General features: G+C 40.2%; 1 protein-coding gene across 2 annotated transcripts in view; it reads right to left on the bottom strand.

Moving 5' to 3' along the window:
• Positions 1–305: 305 nt before the first annotated feature.
• ADGB (androglobin) overlaps positions 306–23,749 on the bottom strand; it is a 68,879-nt gene continuing 45,435 nt past the window's right edge. Inside the window, exons 27-35 of one of the 2 annotated variants that reach the window (XM_081854308.1) lie at positions 23,411–23,595; positions 20,819–21,015; positions 17,219–17,330; positions 15,087–15,271; positions 13,642–13,797; positions 10,136–10,238; positions 8,278–8,374; positions 7,430–7,613; positions 306–706 (exon numbers count right to left, since the gene is read on the bottom strand). In XM_081854308.1, the coding sequence (XP_081710434.1) occupies positions 536–706; positions 7,430–7,613; positions 8,278–8,374; positions 10,136–10,238; positions 13,642–13,797; positions 15,087–15,271; positions 17,219–17,330; positions 20,819–21,015; positions 23,411–23,595 (1,390 nt within the window). In that variant the 3' untranslated portion in view covers positions 306–535. Of the gene's footprint in view, positions 707–5,656; positions 6,094–7,429; positions 7,614–8,277; positions 8,375–10,135; positions 10,239–13,641; positions 13,798–15,086; positions 15,272–17,218; positions 17,331–20,818; positions 21,016–23,410; positions 23,596–23,749 lie in introns of those variants that run through there. The other variant, XM_081854307.1, reaches the window with a different exon arrangement.

Here is a 23,749-nt window from a genome sequence, read left to right as displayed (position 1 = left end):
AAATAAATAGGTTGCTACAACCAATAATTCATTGTATCATTCCGGTTTAACATTGCACTAGAGCATTTTAAATGTGGCATTAAAGTGAAAGGTAAAGACAAGTACAGTGGTATCTCGAGTTACAAACGCCTCAGATTACAAACGCTTCAGGTTACAAACTCTGCTAACCTGGAAGAGTTACCTCCAGGATGAGAACGGAAATCGTGTGCCAGTGGCACAACAGCAGCAAGAGACCCCATTAGTGAAAGCACGCCTCTAGTTAAGAACAGACCTCCGGAACGAATTAAGTTTGTAACTAGAGGTACCACATATTAATAGGCTAAGAGATTGTGAGTTCCTCTATTTCTCAAATCCTGCAAGAGAGAGCTGAACACGTCGGTCACGCAGATGGTCAGTCCAGATGGAGATGTGAACTGCTTTCCATTGAGTCTAATGGATGCTTCTGATATGGAGCAATGCAAGCACACACCCGGCCCATTAGTCACACAAAGCTTGACTATAGCTGGGTCTATGCCATAGCAGAGGCCTTCTGAAGTCAGTAGGTGCAGTGGTCTGTACATGCTTCAACTGTGGGTTTTGCTCTTCTTTTTCTTAGCTCAGCATGGATAGTGGTCTGGTCTTCCTTAGTTTGATATTTTCTTTTTAGCTTCTTTTTTCTCTGAAAGGCACCTTTACCCTCCCTTGTTGATCTGTATTTCCTATTTTTCTTAAAAAGAATAAGCACATTTATTTAAATTGAGCCTGACACAATCTGGATTAATGTTGCATGGTTCCTTGCTTAAACTTACAGTACTTGGGGAGGGAATACACACAATCCCTTTCCACAATATGAGGGGACATGAGAATTGCATCGTCCAGCCATGGCCCTTTGCATCGGCCAGATATGCCTTCCCTGCAGTGCATGGTCGTAAGCTCAGCCTTAGTGGGCATTATAAACTCAACATTCCTCCACGGACTCCTGGAAGTCCCGGGCCAATCAAGATTTCCCATCATTTGGAGGAGCCATACGTCTGTACATCCTTACACATGCAGGGCCCATTACCACTCAGCCTGAACTTGCAACCATCAGAGAGCCATGGCCCAGCCAGCATAATCCCACTTTCTCCTCAACATGCAAGGGGTGTTTTTATAAACACCCTGTTGCCAACCTGTAACTACCGACTGTTCTGTTGTGTAATGGTAGTGAAACTGGGTCTCTGTGTAGTTGTGCTTCTACAGCTTTGTACTTAAAAGTATGGTAAGATAGGAGCCAACTTCTAGGGGCCGAGGGGGTCTATGCTCCCTCCAATAAAATATTTGTGGGGGCCAGGGGCTCCCAAAGTTGATGGGCCTTACCGTTTAAATGGTGTGTGTGCGCCATGTCATGTGATTGCTTATGTGGGGTGGGGCTTACCTAGACACCTCAATATTATATTCAAGTTGGCACAACTGTAAGACACTGAGCTTTGTGCATCTGTGAAGGGAAGCATTTTCCTGTGACCACAACTCTGACCATGTCAGCCTAGAGTGACCACCCCTACTCCTCAGGTTTTTGTAAGACTCATATCTGTCATGAGTAATAATAATAATAATAAGAGTTTGGATTTGATATCCCGCCTTTCACTCCCCTTCAGGAGTCTCAAAGCGGCTAACATTCTCCTTTCCCTTCCTTCCCCACAACAAACACTCTGTGAGGTGAGTGGGGCTGAGAGACTTCAGAGAAGTGTGACTGGCCCAAGGTTACCCAGCAATTTCTAGATTTATTAAAAATCACTTTATTTCTCATGATCTTATTACTAGGGCTGCCATTCAATAAAAAATGTAGTTGATTAATCCTGTAAGATTTAGTCAATACTTTTGTGCATAAATTTGCATATGATAATACAATTGTGCTTGTAAAAGTCTTGCTTTTAGGCAGCAGCAAAAAAGTTGCCGCATGGTAGAAAAGGAGTGCCTCCTTTCTAAACTGGCACACTGTGGTTTTTATAACTGTGTGCATTAAAAATACTTTCTTTTATAAAGAAACAACCTGTGGCCTGATTAATTAGAGGCACCTTTAGTCAAGCGAAATGTTCTAAATTGATTAATTTATTAGGCTAATTCAATGAATGTTGCAGCCTTTACATATCATACATTTAACACAAATAGATAACAAGGGAAGGAAGCAACAAAAAATAAGTAAACAAAATATACAAAGGTGAATGAAACAGAATTACATAGCATACAACTGAAAGCAATTCAAAATACAAATAAAAACTAGGAAAAATGATCATTGGAGGCCCTGCAAGGCTTCCCCTTAGTTGGAAATGGTGAATGGAGCATCACCTCCTCCCAGACATTATGGAACATATAACTACAAAAGCTGCAAGCGCTACACAGGTGCTATTTCCCATTAAACAAGAGGCCTTGCAGCATCTCTCCAATATGAAAGTGAGACCTCTCTGATTCCCATTACTCCCCCCACCCCCACCATGCAAATGTTCAGGAATAATTGGATGGTGGTGGGCACAGGGTTCAAATCCCACCTCAAGTCAGGGCCAGGTCAAAAAGAACTACACCTGATACAAATAAGGTCAGACTTTTCAAGCGTGTGTACATGCATGCCTGTCAAAGAGAATCACATTTTTAGTCCTTCTCTTCTCATTCAGAGTCTCACAGCATCATTACTCAATGTGCTTGAAGTTGAATTACAGAGTTGGAAGGGACCATGAGGATCATCTAGTCTAGAGCTGTCATATCTTGAAGAGCAAAAAAGAGCACAGCCTGAGCCACTGCCAGCCCAAGCCAGGGAAAGAGGCAGGCGGATGCGCGGGTGTGTGGGGCTGCCACACATTTCTCTCTCCAGCTTGGGCTGGCAGTGGCTGCAGTGTGCAGAGCACCCATGCCAATCTTTCCCTGGCTTGAGCTGGCAGCAGCCATGGCATGCAAAGCAGCCTGAGCCACCCACGCCTGAGCTGCCTGCACCCCCCCAAAACTGAACCCCTCAAACCCCAGACACTTGCTATAAATGTAAACATCCCCCCCAGGTGGGTGTGTAGGCCCCCCAAAAGAGGACATGTCTGGGATTTCCTGGACGTAAGGCAACCCTAATCTATTCCAACCCCTGCAGTACAGGACTCTTTCACCCAATGTGGGGCTTGAAGGCATGACCCTGAGATTAAGAGTCTCATGCTCTACTGACTGAGCTATCCCTATACAACCCTATACCTTGGTTGTCAAACTTTATCTGTTCTGGGAGTCCATTCGACCAAGAACCAAGGTGTGGCTTCCAATTGGCTGCAGGAGCTTCCTGCACTCAATTGGAAGCTGCAGAAGCCGCGTTGGATGTTCAGCTTCCCCAAAACGTTTGCAAACCAGAACACTTACTTCCGGGTTTGCGGCGTTCGGGACCTGATTTGTTCAGGAGCCAAGCCGTTCGAGAACCAAGATACCACTGTAATGCTGCAGGAAGCAAGGGTTTCACAACACTCTTGCTACTAGTTAATATTTATTAAGTACCAAGATTCCATAGTGTTGGTTCAGAATGCAAACGTGATGTATTAGGAGGGGAGTGAGGGAGAAGCCATGTCAATCACCCTGACCTCCTTTGAAACACCACAAGCAAGCAAGCAATCAAAAGGAGAAAATGCTAAGTACTATCATCAGTACAACTTGAGTAAAAAACAGGGGCTTGGTGTAGTTACAGAACTGCTTCATACAACTATCAAAGGCCAGGAGAGTACTAGAATTCTCAATTCACAGGCAGCTGCTTAAAATCAGATTATCCGTGCTGATAATGTTGTTGAACCTTAGAGCTGGCCCTTGGCCCTTAGGTTAAAACACAACAGTTTTTACTGCTGATTAGAGAAGAGAGATTACAGGCAAGCAATGCACCAGCCTCAATATTGTTGCCACAGGACATCTCTAAAGTCTTGAAAAAGATGCTTGACCAATATGCAGTAATTGTGCAAATGGTATTGCTATTTGTGTGCATGGGGGGAGACTTCATTGGCTTTCGTATGCAGCCATTCACAGAGGACAGATGGAGAAAATAGGGATGGCAAATAAGGTACTAACTTTGAGAAATACACTGGTGACAGAGAAGATGTAGCAGAGGAGCTAAAAGGTGAATTTCAGTAAAGACTTTTCAGGAAAGTGAGTGCTGAGTAATGATGGGCGATTTCCCATCAGCCAACATCAGACTACCTGAGGAACTAGATGATCCAGAAGAGATCCAGAAGCTCTGGAGCCAAGTGAGGATTCCCAGGTAAGATCCTCCCTCTATTGTGTGGGCAGGTAATCCCTCCCCTACCTGGCCTGGTCTCCTTGGCAACGCTTCCCCCAGGTGGGATTGGACAACTGACTGAGGTAGGCGGAGACCTTCAGGTATCCCACCTGAGGGAAGGCAAAGCCAAGCCTATGCTGTTGGGGCCGCTCCAGATCTAGGGGCTGCACGCGTCCATGCAAAGGGCGCCCCCCGTTTTAAGCGGGAAGCGGTCATTCCCATCAGCCAACTTCAGACTGACTTGGAAAATAAGTCAAACTACTTTACAAAATTGAAATACCTTAGCTACTTTCCCGAGCCAACCCAATTTCAGAAGTTATTTACCACCCCAGTGCCTGCAAAACACTCACCATCTATGATTGCCAACCCCCAGTATTTATTTCTAAGCAACAAATTTTCTTACTTGGAGTAATAGAATGGAGTGTTTTCTAGGACAAAAAGTATTTTGTTGCTTCCTTTTCTTTCTATTCATCATCCAGCTAGGGTCTTATGGGAGAAACATCTTCCAGCTGGACAAAACAAAGGCCAGTGCAGATGCAATGCCACAGAATGAGATTAGTCAGCGCTCGCCTATGTGGGCTAGGACACACTGCCAATAAGCAATGCCTGGTAGTGTGAGAAAGGTTCTGGGATCTAATACCTGTGTCATTAAAAGAAATTGGATTCACAGATTACCGGTATTCTGTTGCATTTCTACAAAGCAAAATTATTTATCTTGCCATCCTTCTAATTTAAATGACAGGATTTTGCAGAGCATTTGTTCAAGCTAATCTCAGAACATACCATACTCCTTTAAAGTACTAACTGTTCATCCAAATCCTATACATGAAACTAGCTCCTTGAGAATTGAAAGTAAGCTGATAAAAATATATCATTGATCAATGTTCTGAGCATAATTTGTAAACATTCCTTTAGTTATCACGCATGAGAATGAGGCATCCTTATCTTTTGTCATTTTTTTGTAACGCTAGGCATAACCTTTCACAAACTCTCTCTCTTCACTAGAAAAGGTGAAGAACAAAGACAGCCCAAAATACCAATACTGAGATTCCTAAGAATATTTTAGCGTTCCTCTGCTGTGCATTGTACTTTGTAGGCTATGTGTCTAGATTCATATATCCTTCCCCCCTCGCCCAAAAGTTACTTCTACAACAAGGGTTTCTAGAGCTGTTATTGCACTTCATAAAATCCATAAATATATAGCAAAATGGCAATCAGAAGCTGGCATGTGGTCACGTTTTGCTCAGATTTTTCTTTTTCAGGATTTTTTTTTACTTGTATCACCACCTCTTGGCCCGGCAGAAAGGTTGAGGGTGGTACCAAGGTAGCTCTCCTTTCCATTCCACTAGACTTCTTTGATTTAGATGTTCATTTATTCTAAAATCTGTCTGACAATACTGAAAGGCATATTGGTAATTTTGTTGCAAACATTTATTGCAATTAAAGCATAAAAATATAATGCCAAAGTAATGGCATACAATCACAATTTTAAAATTGATTTTAAAATCAACATCATTTAAAGATTATAAATGGATTTCAAAAATAACACTTGGAAAAAAGACAGAATTGCATTCCAAAATACTGTAAAAACTGGTGCTCTTTTCTAACCAGTAAGGAGGTTTACCCAGCTTCTATTTCAAGCAAATTCACTTTTTCTTCCCTCCTTTTCCTCCTTTTCCTCCTCCCTTTTTTTTCTTCTGCACATCTGGGGTTTTCTTTTCTTGCTCTGCTCGAAGAGCGGCTTCTTCAGCTGCTAGTGCTTCTAATCTTAAGCGCTCAGCTTCTAATAGCTTAGCTCTGTATGCTTCCCGGACGCTGAGCACCCTGCCTCGTGCTTCATCTAAGGATGCCTATCCAAAGACAAACACATCCACTCTATTCAAAATTAAACCTATAGGTATATAATAAATTTAGTGCCTTTCTAGTAATATTTTAAGTACTTCATTTAGTCCATAAATATGTGGGTCCTTTCCTTTTCTCAATTACATGGCTTAATTGTCAGTTTTGTTTAATTATATGAAATGGGAGAAACTATCATTTACCTTTTCAAGTGTATACTTACATATCTTGGGTGTATACCTAAAACAACAACCAAATATTTTGAGCAGATTTCAGTGTTCTAAAATTCTGTAACGCTTACTTCACAACCAAGAAAACTGCACAATGAATTCCTTACTTATTATCTGACACCAGGCCTTTTCTACCTATGGAAAAATTCTGCATCTTGATACAAGAATGTTAAAACGCAACATATAAGACACATCAAATGTGTATGCAAATTATTACAAGATGTTATTTCCCAGAAGTCTGTAGTAGCATAGAAGGTACTGTAATAAAAAATCCTAAGTATTATCTCTTCAATACTGTGGGTTGCACAACTTTTATAAAAGCATGAATACAGTGGTGCCTTGCAAGATGAAATTAATCCGTTCTGTGAGGCTCTTCGTATAGCAGTTTTTTCATCTTGCGAAGCAAGCCCATTGACAGCTTAGCGGATTAGCGCTATTAGCGGTTTAGCGGCTTTTAGCGATCAGCTGTTAAGCGGCTTATCAGCGGATCAGCTGATAAGCGGTTTAGCGGCTTAGGAAAAGGGGGGGGGAGGGAAAAAACCCCGCAAGAACTTGCAAGACATTTTCGTCTTGCGAAGCAAGCCCATAGGGAAATTCGTTTTGCGAAGTGCCTCCAAAACGGAAAACCCTTTCGTCTAGCGGGTTTTCCGTCTTGCGAGGCGTTCGTCTTGCGGGGCACCACTGTATTTTAGTTGCCCAGAGCTCATGTATATTTTCTCACAAAGTTTTTATTTTTCTAATGACCACACAGAAGTATTATACTGAAGGTTTTTTAAAGATGTGTGTCTAGGGGCTACTTGTTCATACATAACTCTAAGTAGCAATACTAAAAAAAACTGCCTAGGGAGCAAGCCCCATTGAACCCAGCAGGACTTCTCTGAGTAAACAAGCACAGGATCATGTTGTTGCTATTTATGGTCACTATAACTGCATGTTGTACTTCCTCTCTGTCCTCAGCATGTCAAATTTGGATTGATGATTAAAAAAAAGAAAAGGAAGAAAAGGAAGTGAAAGGAAAAATCAGGAAAAATATGAACCGAGCAAAAACGTAACAGGTAAGCATAAATAAATGAATAAGACATTTATTCAAATGATTAGCAGAATTATGCATACTTACCTGAAGACTGTCATACATATCAAGTACATTTTGCTTCAACCGATTCCTAGCTGTGTGTTCTTGCCCTCTGTGTTCTCCAACCATCTCTCGAAATTGTCTAAAATGATTTATTTCTTCTGCCTTACGCATCTCTTGCTCTTGAATAATAGCTTCATTTTTCAAGACAGGTTCAGGTAGTGTTTTTCTGTGGGTAAAGCAGAGATTAAATAGTTCCTTTTGATGTGCTGCTTAGTTAGAATTGATTTCAGAAGCTCAGATCCAGATCCACTCCATCTCCATAGCTTTGGGAGCAGGACATGCTTAGAAAATGGGACTAGGCACAAATAAGACAACACGGTGTACTGCTAAATATAAAGGCATATAAAGGTCTGTATCCGAGGAAGCCATCCTTTTTGCAAAAGGACTTTTGATTGAGCGGAATGAACTTCTCAAGTGCATGTTGTGTTCTCAACCCTCTAGAGGGGAAGTGCCATCACACAAGTGGGAGTTCTTGTGCTAATGGGATAACTTCATGGGATACAACTAACCATAGGAGCTAGATGAGTACTTTAAAATATTTCTCAGGGTTGCCATATGTCTGGAATTTCCTGGCCATATAGGGAATACTGCATTTGGCAACAGTGTCCAGGTGGAAATTGGTCAAACCTTCAAGATGTAATGGCAACCCATGTTGGCGATGTCAATTTTGCCGAACTTCCATCAAAGGCATTTTTTTTGCAAAACAAAACCAAAAAGCTCAACAACTTTTCCGTCACTGTTTGAAATATGGCAACCCTACATTTCTTAACTTTTACACATTTAAAAATATATATGTTGTAACCAAACTTTAAACACTTGCTGCAATTTACCTAATATAAGGAGAGAGGTCTAAAGGTTCCTTCCGCTGCATTTCAGCAACTACTCCAGCGGGGGACACCGCTAGTTCAGAAACAGGAGAAGCAGTCCCTGGCCAGAAAAGAGAAACTGGTCAAAACTTTAGTACCATATTATCCCAGACATGATAGTTATATATTGACCTGATCCAAAGATATAAATATGCACCAGCATGTATATTTGCAAAGTGACATGATGATCAGATGGCCAGTGAAGTCACCTTTACCCAAACCGAACTGCTGCCTGGTAGAAGAGCTTGGGCTCTATCCCAGTCTATAGAAACATATTGTCAGTACTGTCAAAGCTAACAATGTTTTACCCATCTGAATGAAATTGCACCTCCAGACCATGTCTATCTATGTATGAGATCCCTGGTTGCACAGTAAGGTGTAAGCCTTTCTCCTTGTGCCATATTTCCTATATCCTTCCAATCACTAGGCTACAGACTTAATTAGCTGGCTTCCACTCCATTTCTGGGCATAGCTGTCAACTTATCCCTTTTACTGCAAGGAATCCTATTTGGAATAAGGGAATTTCCCTTAAAAAAGGAAAACGCTGACAGCTATGTTTCTGGGACCAATACAAAGTGCTGTGTTTAACCTCTAAAGCCCTAAAATGACTTAGGGCTGGGTTACCTGACAGTTCACCATCCCTCATACCTATCTGTCCAGACCCTGCAACTTCCTTGGAAGCCCTCCTCCAGGTTTCCTACCTAATTAAGTGAGAAAAAACAGCTACAAGGGAAAGGTGGTGGTATCTCCCCATTTATGGAATGTCTCCCCCGCCCCCCCAAAAGCTTGCCTGGCACTTCACTATGGTCTTTATGACACCAGAAGAAGACCTCCTTGTTTTTCCAGGCCTTTTATAATTACAACCCATTGAGTGCTTCAGCTTTTGTGCAAGGGATTTTAAGCTAGTGTTAACTATTTTAAATTCTAGGTTTCTGCTTGCTTTAGTTGCTTTTTTGCTCAGCTTTTTTTTTTTAGCTTATCTTAAGTGTTTCAACCATGAATTATATTTTGTAATTTATGTAAACTGCCCAGAGAACTTAGTTGTATGAGTAATATACAAATGATACAAATGCAATTGACAGAAAGACAGATACCTTAAGTGCATGATGTGTGTATATACAAGAGCCATTAGGCCTTCTGACTGGGAGTCACACAGTAGATGTTAATTCTTCCTTCCATGCTGTTCTCCCAACAAAAATGGCCAGTGAAGCTCCGGGGGGGGGGGGAGTTGACATGGACACAAAGAGCAGCCTCCCTACTGGGCCAAATGTCAGGCTGCCAGGAGGATTTTCACTAGGAAAACATAGTGAGGGAAACATCCTTCCTCCAAGCTGCTGCCCCTGACTTGGATCGGGAGTGCAGCAGGGTTGTTTATGTTGTGAACCACCCTGAGATCTACAGGTATAGGGAGGTATACAAATTTAATAAATAATAATAAAATAATAATAGTTTGGACTGCAGTATTTTTGCTAAAATGCATTCCAAAAGCAAGGTATATTCAGAAGTGATTTGACAAGTAGCATATGATAGAAGTAAATAATATTTTGCCTATTACCAACACAGCCTGGTTGGTAATGACACACATTTTATTTCATTCCACAAATCCTACACCTGAAAACTGTTTCTTTAAGGTTTTCATAGGTAAGAAAGCTTGTATTATTTTAGGGTTGCCATGTGTCCTCTTTTTCCAGGACACCTTTCAGCGGTAAAAATTGAGATAAATTGCATTTATTTGCTTTGAGTGGCCGTTATAGCAGTCATAGCATCCTCTTTTTTTGCTCTTCAAAATATGGCAACCCTATTTATGTAGGCATACACATACCTGTTTCTCCTGAACTCACTCTAGTGCTGACACTGTCGGCCTCAGATGCAACCAAACCTTTCCGCGCACATTTATTAATAAACTGCATGCGCTCCTGAACAGCCTGCAAAGAGAGTTTTATTGCAAATATTTGAAGTACTGCATGCTATATTAATTACCAAGCCATTTTTATATAGGAACATTTTTAGCACTGGCAAAAGATATATTCAATAATTCATGAATTTTATAGATGCAAAAGCCAGAATTTTAGGCTAAAAGCTTAATATGATCATTAAAATTCTATGCATCCATGCACTGGTAAGCACTGGCTATCAACATGGATTTAAAGCCTCTTGGTTTTATCAATACCAACATGTATCTAGCATGGATATCCAAAAGCAATTATAATAGTTTTCCCACCCTCAAGTCTGTTTAGAAGATGCTTCCAAAGCCAACATCTTGTTTATGATTCCCAGTTCACATGTAAACAAACAAGATTGGCTTGGCCTGTTGGTTGTTGGGTGGCATTGCAAACAGACTTGGGACATCGGGAAATAGGGTTCTTCTATACAGCGACAACTGGTGAAGCAATTTTTAAACCCTCCCTTCCTTTCCCACATAATATTGATGTTTATTGCAATAATGTGAGTCCAAATTAGCGCACTGTAGCCTTGGAATGCCTGTTTGCTCCAAATCAAATCCTGCCAACAGGAGGTCCTTTCATGGCTGACAGTCTCCAGGAAAAGGTGGCCAGGCAGGAATGCTCTCCTATATTTTATAATTTTGAAATGACTGACAAAACAGTCCTTGAGGCAGATCTACAAAAAGCCAGGCAATACAAAGCAAGGTCTTCCACAACCTTGTTTTCTGTGATGGAGAATGAGTAGGTGGTCACTCCCTTTCTTCCACTCATGCCATTTTTCTTAAAGTAATCTGGAAAGCTATTATTCCCTTCCCCCTTCAAATAAGTTGAACTCGGGGAAAGGAGATTACCCTTTTCGGAGGCACAAATTTTCAACAACAAAGAATGTGTCACAATTAGGAAAATGATCTCAATGATTGTCATCCAGATGGGATGGGGGAGGATCCGGCTTCTCAGACAGGAGAGCAGTGGAGCAGAATCCAAAACCAGAGGCAAGCTGGCGGGGAGTAGCTAAATACACAGTTCAAAATTAGGGGAGGCAGGTCCAATGAGTAGCCACCCAGAGTGGCTGGGGAAACCCAGCCAGATGGGCAGGGTACAAATAAATAAATAAATAAATAAATAAATAAATAAATAAATATAATAATAATAATTGTTATTATTATTGGTGGGTGCTTGTCTTCTTCCAACTCCAAAAGGCAGCTATTGTGTCTGACTTTGTATGGAGAAAGAAACTAAAAGGCATGCTACAGAAAGCCAGGATTTGACACTTCACTGGTTATGTTAGGAGACTCATCTACTCACCGCCCAGTGCCCCAAAATTTAGTTTAGCTGCCCCAAAATTAACTTTTATTGAGATTTTTTGGAAGGGGAGAAGCCAAAATTGTTGAGCTGTTTTTGGTAGGGGAAATCGCTCACCTGTAACAACAACACAGTGGAAAAAGCTGCTTTTGTTTCCTAACTCGTCAAGAATGTTTGACGCTACGGGGTAACAGAGCAACAGAGGAGGGGGGCGGGGACTTTAACTCCATTGCTTTTCACTGCCACCAATCGAGAGGGACTAGTATACAGCAGTAGGTATACATTTGGCACCCCCCAGAATTCGGCACCCGAGTGACCACACCCTGAGTAATGATGGCCCTGCATCTACTACCACATCTACTTCATGTGAGGTACTTATATGAATACATTTCTAAGAAAGACAGGAAAGTCTAAATCATTGCATGTCTGCTACATGCCCACTTCTCCCCTGTCTGACCACTAGTTTGTGTTTGAGCTGAATACTATCTTAGAGAACAAAAACAAAGAAATAAGCTTGCATTTTCTCACCCAATCCTTTGCCCATTGCCCCATAATAGAGCCACTGCTGGTAAGATGGCCACAATATACCAGGCACAGTCAATGTTAGGGCAAGCAACAGATAGATAGTCAAAAAGCCTGACATGGCATAAGACAGCTTCCTGTATTTCCTATGATGTTACCATAGGAACATAGGCACATGCATGTAATTGCAGTGGCATATGAAACAATCTCTTCAGATTTGGTCTGGCTGTACAACAGTAGCATGTTATCATTGCACACCAAGAGAACGTATCATTTAAATTTTGAGCCGAGCGGCTTAATTGTTTTAATAAGTGATGGAGGTCTGGCTGACAACTGAATGATGAGTCACTGAATTAAAGCACACACATCGGTAAATGACTCATGTCACAACATTCAACTGCAGTGCTTGGAGTGACAGGAACAGAAACAAAAAATCAATATTTTCTCCATAAATTATGCAATTTTAAGCTGTTTGACTACTGGCTGTTAAATAACAAAAACAACTGGGTACATGGAAAATGCACTGAATAAAGCACAATATTGTTAAAAGCAACTGAAAAGGGGAGATTATTAATGCTTATAAAAGAAAAACACCTTGTTTTGTTTTGGCAGTCATGTTGATGCTCAGTTATTTAAATAAAATATGCCCTGCTGGAATGGATCAAAGGCCCAATCTAATCCAGCATTCAGAGTCCAGCAGTGACTGGTATTGTCTTTTAAACATATTAGGCTGGATTAAACTAAGTTGTTGTGCTAGCAGAATCCAGTGCAATGAGTAATGAGTCCCACTGTAGGTCTCCCTTGCTCCCCCCTCTTCCCAAATCAGCTTGGGAGGAGCAGGAGAACCCCTAGAAAAGTCGGAGGGGTGGGAAATCATTCTGTCTGGCAAGTACAGGGGTGCCATCTCCTAGGGGCTGAACACACCCCCAAGTCCAAATCACAGAGCCGGGCACAATGTGGCCTCAATAGCCATGGCTCCTTCTCCTCTTCCTCCTCCTGCTATGGAGGGGAAAGAGGCTGGAAGCAGCCCCAGGCCGGTGGCGGCAGCTGCAGGAGAAGCCACAGCCATTGAAGCTGTGCTGCCACTGTGCTGAGCTCTGCCCCAGCTCCTCCAACATCCTGACATCACATGCACTGTGCATCCCCCCTCCCCCCCCCAAATCTTATTCAGAAGCTGGCATGTGCGGGCAAGCAGAAATGCTTCTGCTGAGAGGTCAATAGATTTGGCACAAAATATAATTACACCCATTGTAAGCCACCTCATGTTGGCTACTGTGATGAAAACAGCAATGTTAAAAATTGCAGCCATAACCAAGTCAGAATGTTACCAGCCAGCACTGTAAAGCATAAATGAAAATTCAGGGCTTTCACTGCCTAGCTGCCTACCGTGATTTATTCAAATCAATCTCTCAGTTCAGCCTCAGCACTCACTCTTCAAACAGGAGTTTGATACTGAAAAATCTCTGCAGGGATTTGACTTTTTGGTTGGCATTTCCACAGTACCCTGCTGAATCTTGGAACTCATTTTAAATGCATGTGTAAAACGATAAGCCCTGGTTACCTTAACAGCTCTCCCTGGCTCCGCAGCCTCCCATGCTTGCTTCATAGCTTTGATCTCATCTGCTCTCTCAGTGTCTTTCCTCAAATCCAGTGCTTCTATTTCATTTTGTTCAACGACTAGACGTAAGATCCAGGAGGGTTTGTTAGGATCAGATTGCTAGAAATGAAATGCACAAAGCAAAATCAGAAGAGCACATATTGCTTTGAAACTCTCAAATGAATGAAAGAGCCAATTCCTTATCGAGAAGCACTGTCTGTGATAGACTGCTATTGTCAAAGAATGCCAAATGCCACCCTCTGGTTTCATTTGACATATGTGTGCTCAACTTTGCAAGGGAACCTGCAAGAGTTACCATCCCCAAAACTAGTCTGTTTCCCCCATACATGCAGCAAAGGCTGCTTTCAGTCAATATCTTCTTTAGCAGAGCAGTAATGGGTCAATGGAGGGTTGGATTTGAAGTGAACCCCAATGTGAGTTGTTTTAAAACTTGGTTTCTAAACTGCGGTTCAGGAGTGCCCTTATTCATGGCTAGCATATGACTGCCAAGAGAAATTTGTAAAAATGGGGTAATTGCTGGGGAGGAAAGAGAGCATGTGATTCTGCTACCCAAACTATGAGTAGTCTTGGAGTAGCACTATGTTTATCATGGGCGCTAATCATTTGCAGCACATCAATGGCATGAAAGGAGGGAGAAAAAACTCTTTTTCCATTTACAGATGCTTGTTTCCGTGTCCAGTCACCTGACGATGGTTGTTATTTGCCATAGCTAAGATACCAAGTTGCCTAGGGGGCTCTTGTGGATAATTAGTATTACTTGGCTTATCTAGGCCATCACCATGTAAAATGAAGAAATGTGGATGGAAACAAGTTAATGAATAAACAATAATAATAAACAAGAGAGGCCATTTGAGTTGATCCAAGTAGATAGACAGAAGAGAACACCCTAAAAAGTGTGGCAATGTATTTCCACCCTCAAGTGGAGGTGTAGAGGAAGGGGAATCAAAAACTATTAAGGGTCATTAAATAAAGGGTCATTAAAATAAAGATGATGATAATTATGATAGTGGAAGATATGAATGAAATGTGTATGAGGGGCAGAACAAGTTGTGAAACCTCTCAGTTGTCACAACTGTGACATTAGTGATGCAAATTGCAACTGACATTAATATTTCATTACTCCAGCAAATTCAAATAGAATTTGAATTCAATTCAATTTGCATCCCATTCAATTATACAGGATCTCAAGACAGCTGCCTAGCCAGGCAGAGCTGAAATATAGCACAATACAGTGTGTGTTTCAGCCATAGCACTAGAGAGTGAACATACTAAAAAATGTTTACTACTTTCCCTTTCACTCCTGGAAAAATAAAGAAGAAATTTACTCTATACAACATCATTCAGAACATTTGAAAATGCACTTTATGAACTCATTTATTTATTATTACCTGTGATTCGGGCCTAACAACAGTTACGGGTTTTTCTTTAGCAGCTTTTTCTGCCTTCTCAGTTGTTTTCTCCTTCACTTTTCGACCTCCTTTGGAAGAGCCTGCAGATTTTTGTCCTTCCATGTTGCTGTGAATGTCTGGACTTAGGACACTTACACTTTCTTCATGTTTTTCAGTAGGACGTGCTGTGTAAATTTCATTGTAGTGTTTATTTATGCTTTCCATTTATGCTTCTGGAGCTACATAATTGTTTGTTACCGAAGAGTTTACTTTTAGGAAACAGGTCTTAAAAATTATGCACTCTCCCTTATTTATGACAAACTTTAAAAGTAAAATGTTCTGTCCTAGCTACTTAATTTGGACACTAAAATCTACCCTAGATGGCACTGTTGTCTTACATTATGAAATATTAGGATGAGAGATGAAAGCTTATTTACACAATAGCGTTTTTTGGAAATTATCAAGTGACATGTTCTTTTGATGCAGGGCTGTATCAGCATCTTTGAATAAAAAATAATTTTAACTACATCCAGCATGTCTGCAACTCTTCTTGACAGCCTCTTTCTGAAAATGGATGCTTTCACACTCAAAACACTACCACTACTTTTCCAAGTTAACATAATGATAGACTTTCAGGAAGTATTTTAAATAAACAAAAAGTAACTTAGATCTTCTTGGGAGAAAAGCAATGACAAACCTAGACAGCATCTTAAAAAGCAGAGACATCACCTTGCCAACAAAGGTCTGTATAGTAAAAGCTATGGTTTTCCCAGTAGTGATGTATGGAAGTGAGAGCTGGACCATAAAGAAGGCTGTCCGCCAAAGAATTGATGCTTTTGAATTATGGTGCTGGAGGAGACTCTTGAGAGTCCCATGGATTGCAAGAAGATTAAACCTATCCATTCTTAATCAGCCCTGAGTGCTCACTGGAAGGACAGATTGTGAAGCTGAGGCTCAAATACTTTGGCCACCTCATGAGAAGAGAAGACTCCCTGGAAAAGACCCTGACGTTGGGAAAGATGGAGGGCACAAGGAGAAGGGGACGACAGAAGTTGAGATGTTTGGACAGTGTTCTTGAAGGTACCAGCATAAGTTTGACCAAACTGCGGGAGGCAGTGGAAGACAGAAGTGCCTGGTGTGCTCTGGTCCATGGGGTCACGAAGAGTCGGACATGACTAAACGACTAAACAACAACAACAACTTATAACTTAAGAACAGTTAGTTGGATAACAATGAGTGGTTTTAAGAACAGTCAGTCACAAGGAAGGTGGGCTGGCCAGCTGATCCCACACAGACCCAGGTGGAACACGCAGCCCATTGTACACAGAAAATTAAAAAATAAATAAATAAATAAAAAGCACAGGCAACAGCTTCTTCCAATAGCTTCAGCCACAAGGGAAATAGAGCTGGCTGCACTCAGCCCTGGATAGAACCATCACCATCTAAAAAAACCCAGTTTCATATCCTTTGACATGCATAACTATTTCAATCATTATAAAGGATGGTAAAAAAGTTATCATTTGAGGGCATAATTCAAAACAAATGGCACTCCAAAGTAGAAGTTGGAAAAATAAGACCTAATAAATAAATTGTGACATCATGCTCGTAGTATCAGAGCAACAGTTCATCTTCAATTGTATGTTCATATTTGTTCATTTCAGCACACTGATTCTAATGTCTTGGTGTAAGAGAGGTAATAAGGTACACTAGCATACTAAAGAAGAAAAAAGCTACTCCCAGAGAAATTTGCACTCCAGACTTATTGAATTCCTAAAACCACCTACTAGGAAGAACGTCCCATTGAAATTCATGGCACATATTTCAGAGTAAAAATGCACAGGATTGCCCTGAGACTTAAGCACCATAGTTTTAATGGACTTGAATATAATTGATTTATTCTGGTTTGACCTCTCTCTCTCTATTTAATAAAGTTTTGTGCTACCATTCAGTAAAAACTTTCTCAGGGTGGTATTAAAGTCATTTATCAGAAATAATTTGCTATTTGTAAGTTCTCATCACAATTCTGTTAAATGTAAGTTACATAATTAGCTAACTGAAATCAAAGAAATTGGTGTTTCAGTTATGACGCATTTCAATAAAAAAATAAGCATGTAGCAAAGTCACTCACTCACCTTTGATTTCATTTTTTTCCAGTTCTCTCAGTGCCTGAACAAATACCAATTGGTTCTCAGTAAGTGGCCAACTATTATGCAACACAGAGGCTTGTATAATATACTTGTGAGGCTGTAAAAGCGAAATGCAGTAAATTATTTTTTTCAGAAATAATCACAGCTTCTTATTTTAATATTTTAAAAAACCTTGCTTTTAGCCACCACCCCTTTGACTACTATCTTGGATTTCTGTAGGGAAGGAAAGAAGGGTCAAATAAGGTGCTTGAAGAATCTGAATGTGTTGAATTCGTGTGCAAAACAACTTGATCTAAACCTCTCAGACTGAAATGCAGGTTGAAACTTAACTAGCCACCAGTTCTTTCACTTCTCTGAATGCTAAGATTCAGTTCTAGACTGTTTAGTATCAAAATATGCACTTAAATATGTATATTGAAAGGACTTTTAGAATAATTTTTAGAAATGCACAAATTAATGCAGAAATGGAATGGGATTATGGGTAAAAGAGGCAAGAATTACCATGATGGGGTTTGCCCAACTATATGCCCCAGACAAGGGGGCTTGGTTTGGAGGAGCAGAAGAGAAAAAGCAGGTCGGGTGCCCTCAAGGAAAGACAGAGCACACCCCAAGGCATTACTGGGCTGCCTCTTTGACAACTTGAGCATGTCCCTTAACTCCTTGTTTCCTACAGGTTCGCTCTGCAGGTGACTGTGCCCAGCAAAGGCATGGGTCAGCACAACAGAGGAAGCAAACCATGACATACAAAAGCTGCCCTATCTGTTACAGGTAAACTTGCACATATTACTTATATATTCGAGGCATTAGGCACTTGTTACACAGAGGTCTCCAAACAACCTGCAGCTTATTACAAACATAAGCATCAATACATTATAATATAAACATGTACCTTGGATACCAAATATTGTATTACCCTGTGTTTATGTATATTGTATAGATTTAATATCAGCTGAGGAAGCCCTTCGGGGTGAAACAAGGGAGATATCCAGAAACCTTGTTCTGCCCAAGTTAGCAGTTTGCAGCTGCACCAGCCAGCTAGTGCCAACAGTCTACATCAGCTGTGTTGTTCTTGTTACCTTGAGGACTTTTCTATTTTCACCTAAGGATTATGTTATACAGAAACTTACAGGAAGAAACAATAAGGAAGCCTAAAGATTGTGTTATACAGGAACTTACAAGGAGAAACAATAAGAAAAGATAAGTAAAGAAGAAATGTATTATTTACAATGATTGTAAAAAATATGGAACAAAATATGGTTGAACTAATGCAGCAACGAACGGAGATAGAGGTGGTGAAAAAGGTTAAATATTTGGGAATTTGGTTATCACCCAAGAATATTGATTTGTATCAAAATAATTATATCCCGGTTTGGAAGGGAATAAAGAAGGATTTGGAGGTGTGGGCAAGAATGAAACTATCTTTCTGGGGAAGAATCTCTATGATAAAAATGACGGTGCTACCAAAGATGTTATTTTTATTTCAGACCATACCCATATTAAAGGGTATAGGAATCTTCAAAGAATGGCAAAAAGTGATTTCAAGGTATATCTGGCAGGGGAAGACGCCTAGAATAAAATTTAAGTTATTGACGGATGTAAAAGAAAGAGGAGGCTTCGCCCTACCAGATATGAGACTGTATTATGAAGCAGCTTGTCTATGTTGGTTAAAAGAATGGATAAAATTAGAAAACAAGGAATTATTAGACCTTGAAGGATTTGATAACAGATTTGGGTGGCACGCGTATCTCTGGTGTGATAAAAAGAGGGTGCATAAAGGATTTGGCAACCACATCTTCAGGGGCTCTCTAATAGAGGTCTGGGAAAGATATAAAAATATATTGGAACCAAAAGTCCCACATTGGTTGTCTCCGTTAGAGGTAATAAGTGTGAAGAAGATTAATATGAGAGATAAATGGGCTACTTATGGTGAATTGGTAACTAACGAGGGAGGGAAATGGAAACTGAAGCCATATGAACAAGTTAAAGAGCAAGTACATGATTGGTGGCATTATCTACAATTAAATGAAATATTTAAAAAAGATCTGAAGGAAAAAGGTTATATAGAAAAAGAATCAAGTTTTCAAAAAGACATAATAAATAATGAGTATAAAACTTTGTCAAAAATATATAAGATATTGCTGGAATGGTATACGAAAGATGAAGAGGTCAAGTCGGTAATGATACAGTGGGCAAAGGATTTTGGGTACAATATTCAATTTGAAGACTGGGAAAAATTGTGGAAAGAGCATATAAAATTTATGGCATGTACATCACTGAAAGAGAATGTGATGATAATGTTTTACAGATGGTATATGACACCTGTAAAATTAGCAAAGATGTATAAGGTTGATAACAAATGTTGGAAATGCAAAGATAAAGAAGGGACATTCTTTCATCAGTGGTGGGAATGTAAGAAAGTGAAAAGTTTTTGGGAAATGATACATAATGAGCTGAAAAAAATGTTAAGATACACTTTTGTGAAAAAACACGAAGCTTTTCTTTTAGGTATTGTAGGAAAGGACATAGGAAAAAAGGACTGCAAGCTTTTTCAATATGCTGTAACGGCAGCCAGAATCCTGTTGGCTCAGAAGTGGAAACAAGAGGAGATACCAACAATAGAAGAATGGAGATCAAAAGTGATAGACTATGCAGAATTGGATAAATTAACTGGGAAAATCAGATATACTAAAGACCAAAAGTTCATCGAGGACTGGGGAAAATTTGTGGATTATCTGAAAAATATATGTGGTGTAAACACAATGCTAGTGGGATTTAAAGAGGCACTGTAAATAAAAATAAGTATTGTTTATTAGAAATAATGGGAGTAAGGAGGAATAATGGCAATACGAAAGAAAGGAATGTGTATTAAAGGTATAAATATGGATGATTGTCAGAGACGCTGAAGGAAGTCAAAAACAGTCATAATTTGTTGTATGCGGGATTAAATGAATAATTGGATGGAAATTTATAAAATGCAAATAAAAAAAATTATATATATAAAAAAGAAGAAATGTATTAATATTGTAATTAGTCTCATAGGTTATATACCGTACATATGAACTGTATATGTTGCACATACTGGGCTAGACCTTTACATTAGGAAATAACCAATAAAATGTTTTTATTGGTTATTAATATTCAGTTATTAATATTCAGCTTGTTGCGCTTTGTGTATTGAGTTACACCTGAATACAGCTACCACAAGTATGTGCCTCCATTTGGCCATTCAGTAGCCCTGGGAAGAACAAAAGCACCATTTTAACATGCTAGAGTGGCGACTCGGCAAGATAGCCCCACTGCTGGTGGTGTCTTGTTCCGTTTTGCACAAAGCGTTCTGTTCTTCCTTTTCATCTAATTCCAAACCCCCATTTAGCAGGAATCTTGAATTACCTGAACCTTGTTTTCATCCTCTTGTTTGAGATAACACTCCCCTTAGGAAACACGACACCTAAGAGTTCACTCTTGGGGAACTGCTTTGTTCAACCTTCCGCAGGAACTTTAGGATACGATGTTTATTACACTATGAAGCAACGTAGTGGGAATTATTCTCAAAAATCCTCCACAAATATATTTAAGATCTCTCACCTGCTGAAATAAATTTTCATCAAGAACAGGGGTAACAATAGTTTCTTCTTCTGTTGAAGTTGGGCCTTCCTGTGACATCTTGGCTGCAGACTTGACATTCTTCTGAGCTGCCACAGTACCTTTTTTCTTAGAGACTGCAACTACTTCAGGTTCCTTTTTGGGAGTGCTTTGGGCAACTCCACCTTTACTTGATGTTGCTGGAAGAGGCAATAACATGTTAAAGAGTATTTTAGCATTTAGTCATTTGTCTTACTGATTTCAATTTTATATCTAAAATTTTATATCTATTAATGCGGACTTGACTATGCTACCACTCAGTGGATTTGTAACTGGCTGTCTGACCGAACCCAAAGGGTGCTCATCAATGGTTCCTCTTCATCCTGGAGAAGAGTGACTAATGGGGTGCCACAGGGTTCTGTCTTGGGCCCTGTCTTATTCAACATCTTTATCAACGACTTGGATGATGGACTCAAGGGCATCCTGATCAAATTTGCAGATGACACCAAACTGGGAGGGGTGGCTAACACCCCAGAGGACAGGATCACACTTCAAAACGACCTGGACAGATTAGAGAACTGGGCCAAAACAAACAAGATGAATTTTAATAGGGAGAAATGTAAAGTATTGCACTTGGGCAAAAAAAATGAGAGGCACAAATACAAGATGGGTGACACCTGGCTTGAGAGCAGTACATGTGAAAAGGATCTAGGAGTCTTGGTTGACCACAAACTTGACACGAGCCAACAGTGTGACGCGGCAGCTAAAAAAGCCAATGCAATTCTGGGCTGCATCAATAGGAGTATTGCATCTAGATCAAGGGAAGTAATAGTGCCACTGTATTCTGCTCTGGTCAGACCTCACCTGGAGTACTGTGTCCAGTTCTGGGCACCACAGTTCAAGAAGGACACTGACAAACTGGAACGTGTCCAGAGGAGGGCAACCAAAATGGTCAAAGGCCTGGAAACGATGCCTTATGAAGAATGGCTAAGGGAGCTGGGCATGTTTAGCCTGGAGAAGAGGAGGTTAAGGGGTGATATGATAGCCATGTTCAAATATATAAAAGGATGTCACATAGAGGAGGGAGAAAGGTTGTTTTCTGCTGCTCCAGAGAAGCGGACACGGAGCAATGGTTCCAAACTACAAGAAAAAAGATTCCACCTAAACATTAGGAAGAACTTCCTGACAGTAAGAGCTGTTCGACAGTGGAATTTGCTGCCAAGGAGTGTGGTGGAGTCTCCTTCTTTGGAGGTCTTTAAGCAGAGGCTTGACAACCATATGTCAGGAGTGCTCTGATGGTGTTTCCTGCTTGGCAGGGGGTTGGACTCGATGGCCCTTGTGGTCTCTTCCAACTCTATGATTCTATGATTCTATGATCTACTTCTGTAATTCTCTCCTCCTGCTTTACCTACTTATCTACTGACTCTAAGGATTTACATCCCAACCTTCATAAACCTTCCCAGGGAATTTTAAAACATAGTAAAATAAATAATATAATACTAAAATACAGATAACCACAACTTCCAAAATGCTGATATCAAACAATATAAAAATTAGATAAAATACCCATTTAAAATGCAATGAAAAAATAAGAAGTCTTCACCTGACACCTATTTGAGAGAGCCAAGTCTCTTCAAAGATAGCATGTAATAATTATGTACCACCACCAAAAAGGCCCAAACTGTTTTTCACCCACTAAATTTATAATGGCAGAACTTCCCAAATCAAGTTCAAGTTAGTTTTATTGCAGCAAAAGCCAGTGACACAGAACACCACAAGATCAAACAAAAGGAAATCAACAACAACATCAGGAAAAAAAAATTACACAAGGGAACTTCGCAGTGTGCCATTCAACAGAAGAGATTTACATTCAACAGAAGAGATTGTTCAGTGAACAGGCAGGCCCATATGGAGATTGGTGGTGTCACACACACACACACACACACACACACACACTCCTTTAAGTTGAATAATTCATATTTTAAAATGGAATTCGGTCTCTTTGCTCTTTATTATTTTGAATAATACAAGTTTGAATAATAATTAATCCAGAAAAACAGCTCAGAACTGTTTATAAGGAGCTTATAAATGTAGATTAGTCTTGGCAAAATAATTGCTTGATTGGAAGCTTGTTAGTTCTAAGTAAAGCTTAACCGTCAGAATGAGGAAGTATCACATCAGACTTTGCTATTCCTGCTATTAGCTGCTGTGAGACTCCTAATAGCACCCTAGTGGAAATCTCTACAGACAATGCCCAAATAGATGTGATGTAGCAACATATGAGATATGGCTCTCTTGGAACACCTAACTTAGCACTGTAGGGTAATTTGAGGGGAAACAGAATTTGATTCACTTGACACGGAATGGTATACCCATTCTGCATGGTCTGATGGTCCATATGCCGGAAACAGATTCTAAATATGCAAGCCTGATCACTCAGCAGCAAGCATGACAAAGCAAAGTCAGTAATCCTTAAATGAGGTCTTAGCGTATGCCACAAATTATTACCTCAGTTATTAAGGCAGGTGCACATGCAAATGTATTGGCAGTCTCTTTGTCCACAATAATCATAGCAATTGAGTTTACCATACTTACACATGCTACTTAGAGGCCGCTCATTAGATATGAAATAAAATGCAGGAACAACAGCATGACCCTTCCCAACAGAGTGCACCATTTCTTCCTCAGAGTCCAGAATTTGCACTTTAATGATTACATCTGGCTTGGAGGTCTGTACTTGCACAGTAGCCATAAGTGGTGTTGTTACTTTTACTGCATACCTGAAGGAGAAGGGGGAGTAAAGATATATAGTTAACTGAGGCAGATTTTATTATTTTCAGCAAGTCTAAGATCTCAATCCTTAAAATAATGTTATTCAAGAAGGCAGCCTAGCCCCAGCTCAGTAAGCTCTGAGATGGAAGTTAACACATATGT

The sequence above is a fragment of the Podarcis erhardii genome, assembly GCF_964252035.2.
Source record: "Podarcis erhardii genome assembly, chromosome: 3".
NCBI classification, from domain to species: Eukaryota; Metazoa; Chordata; class Lepidosauria; order Squamata; family Lacertidae; genus Podarcis; species Podarcis erhardii.
This window is presented reverse-complemented; position numbering and strand designations above follow the sequence as displayed.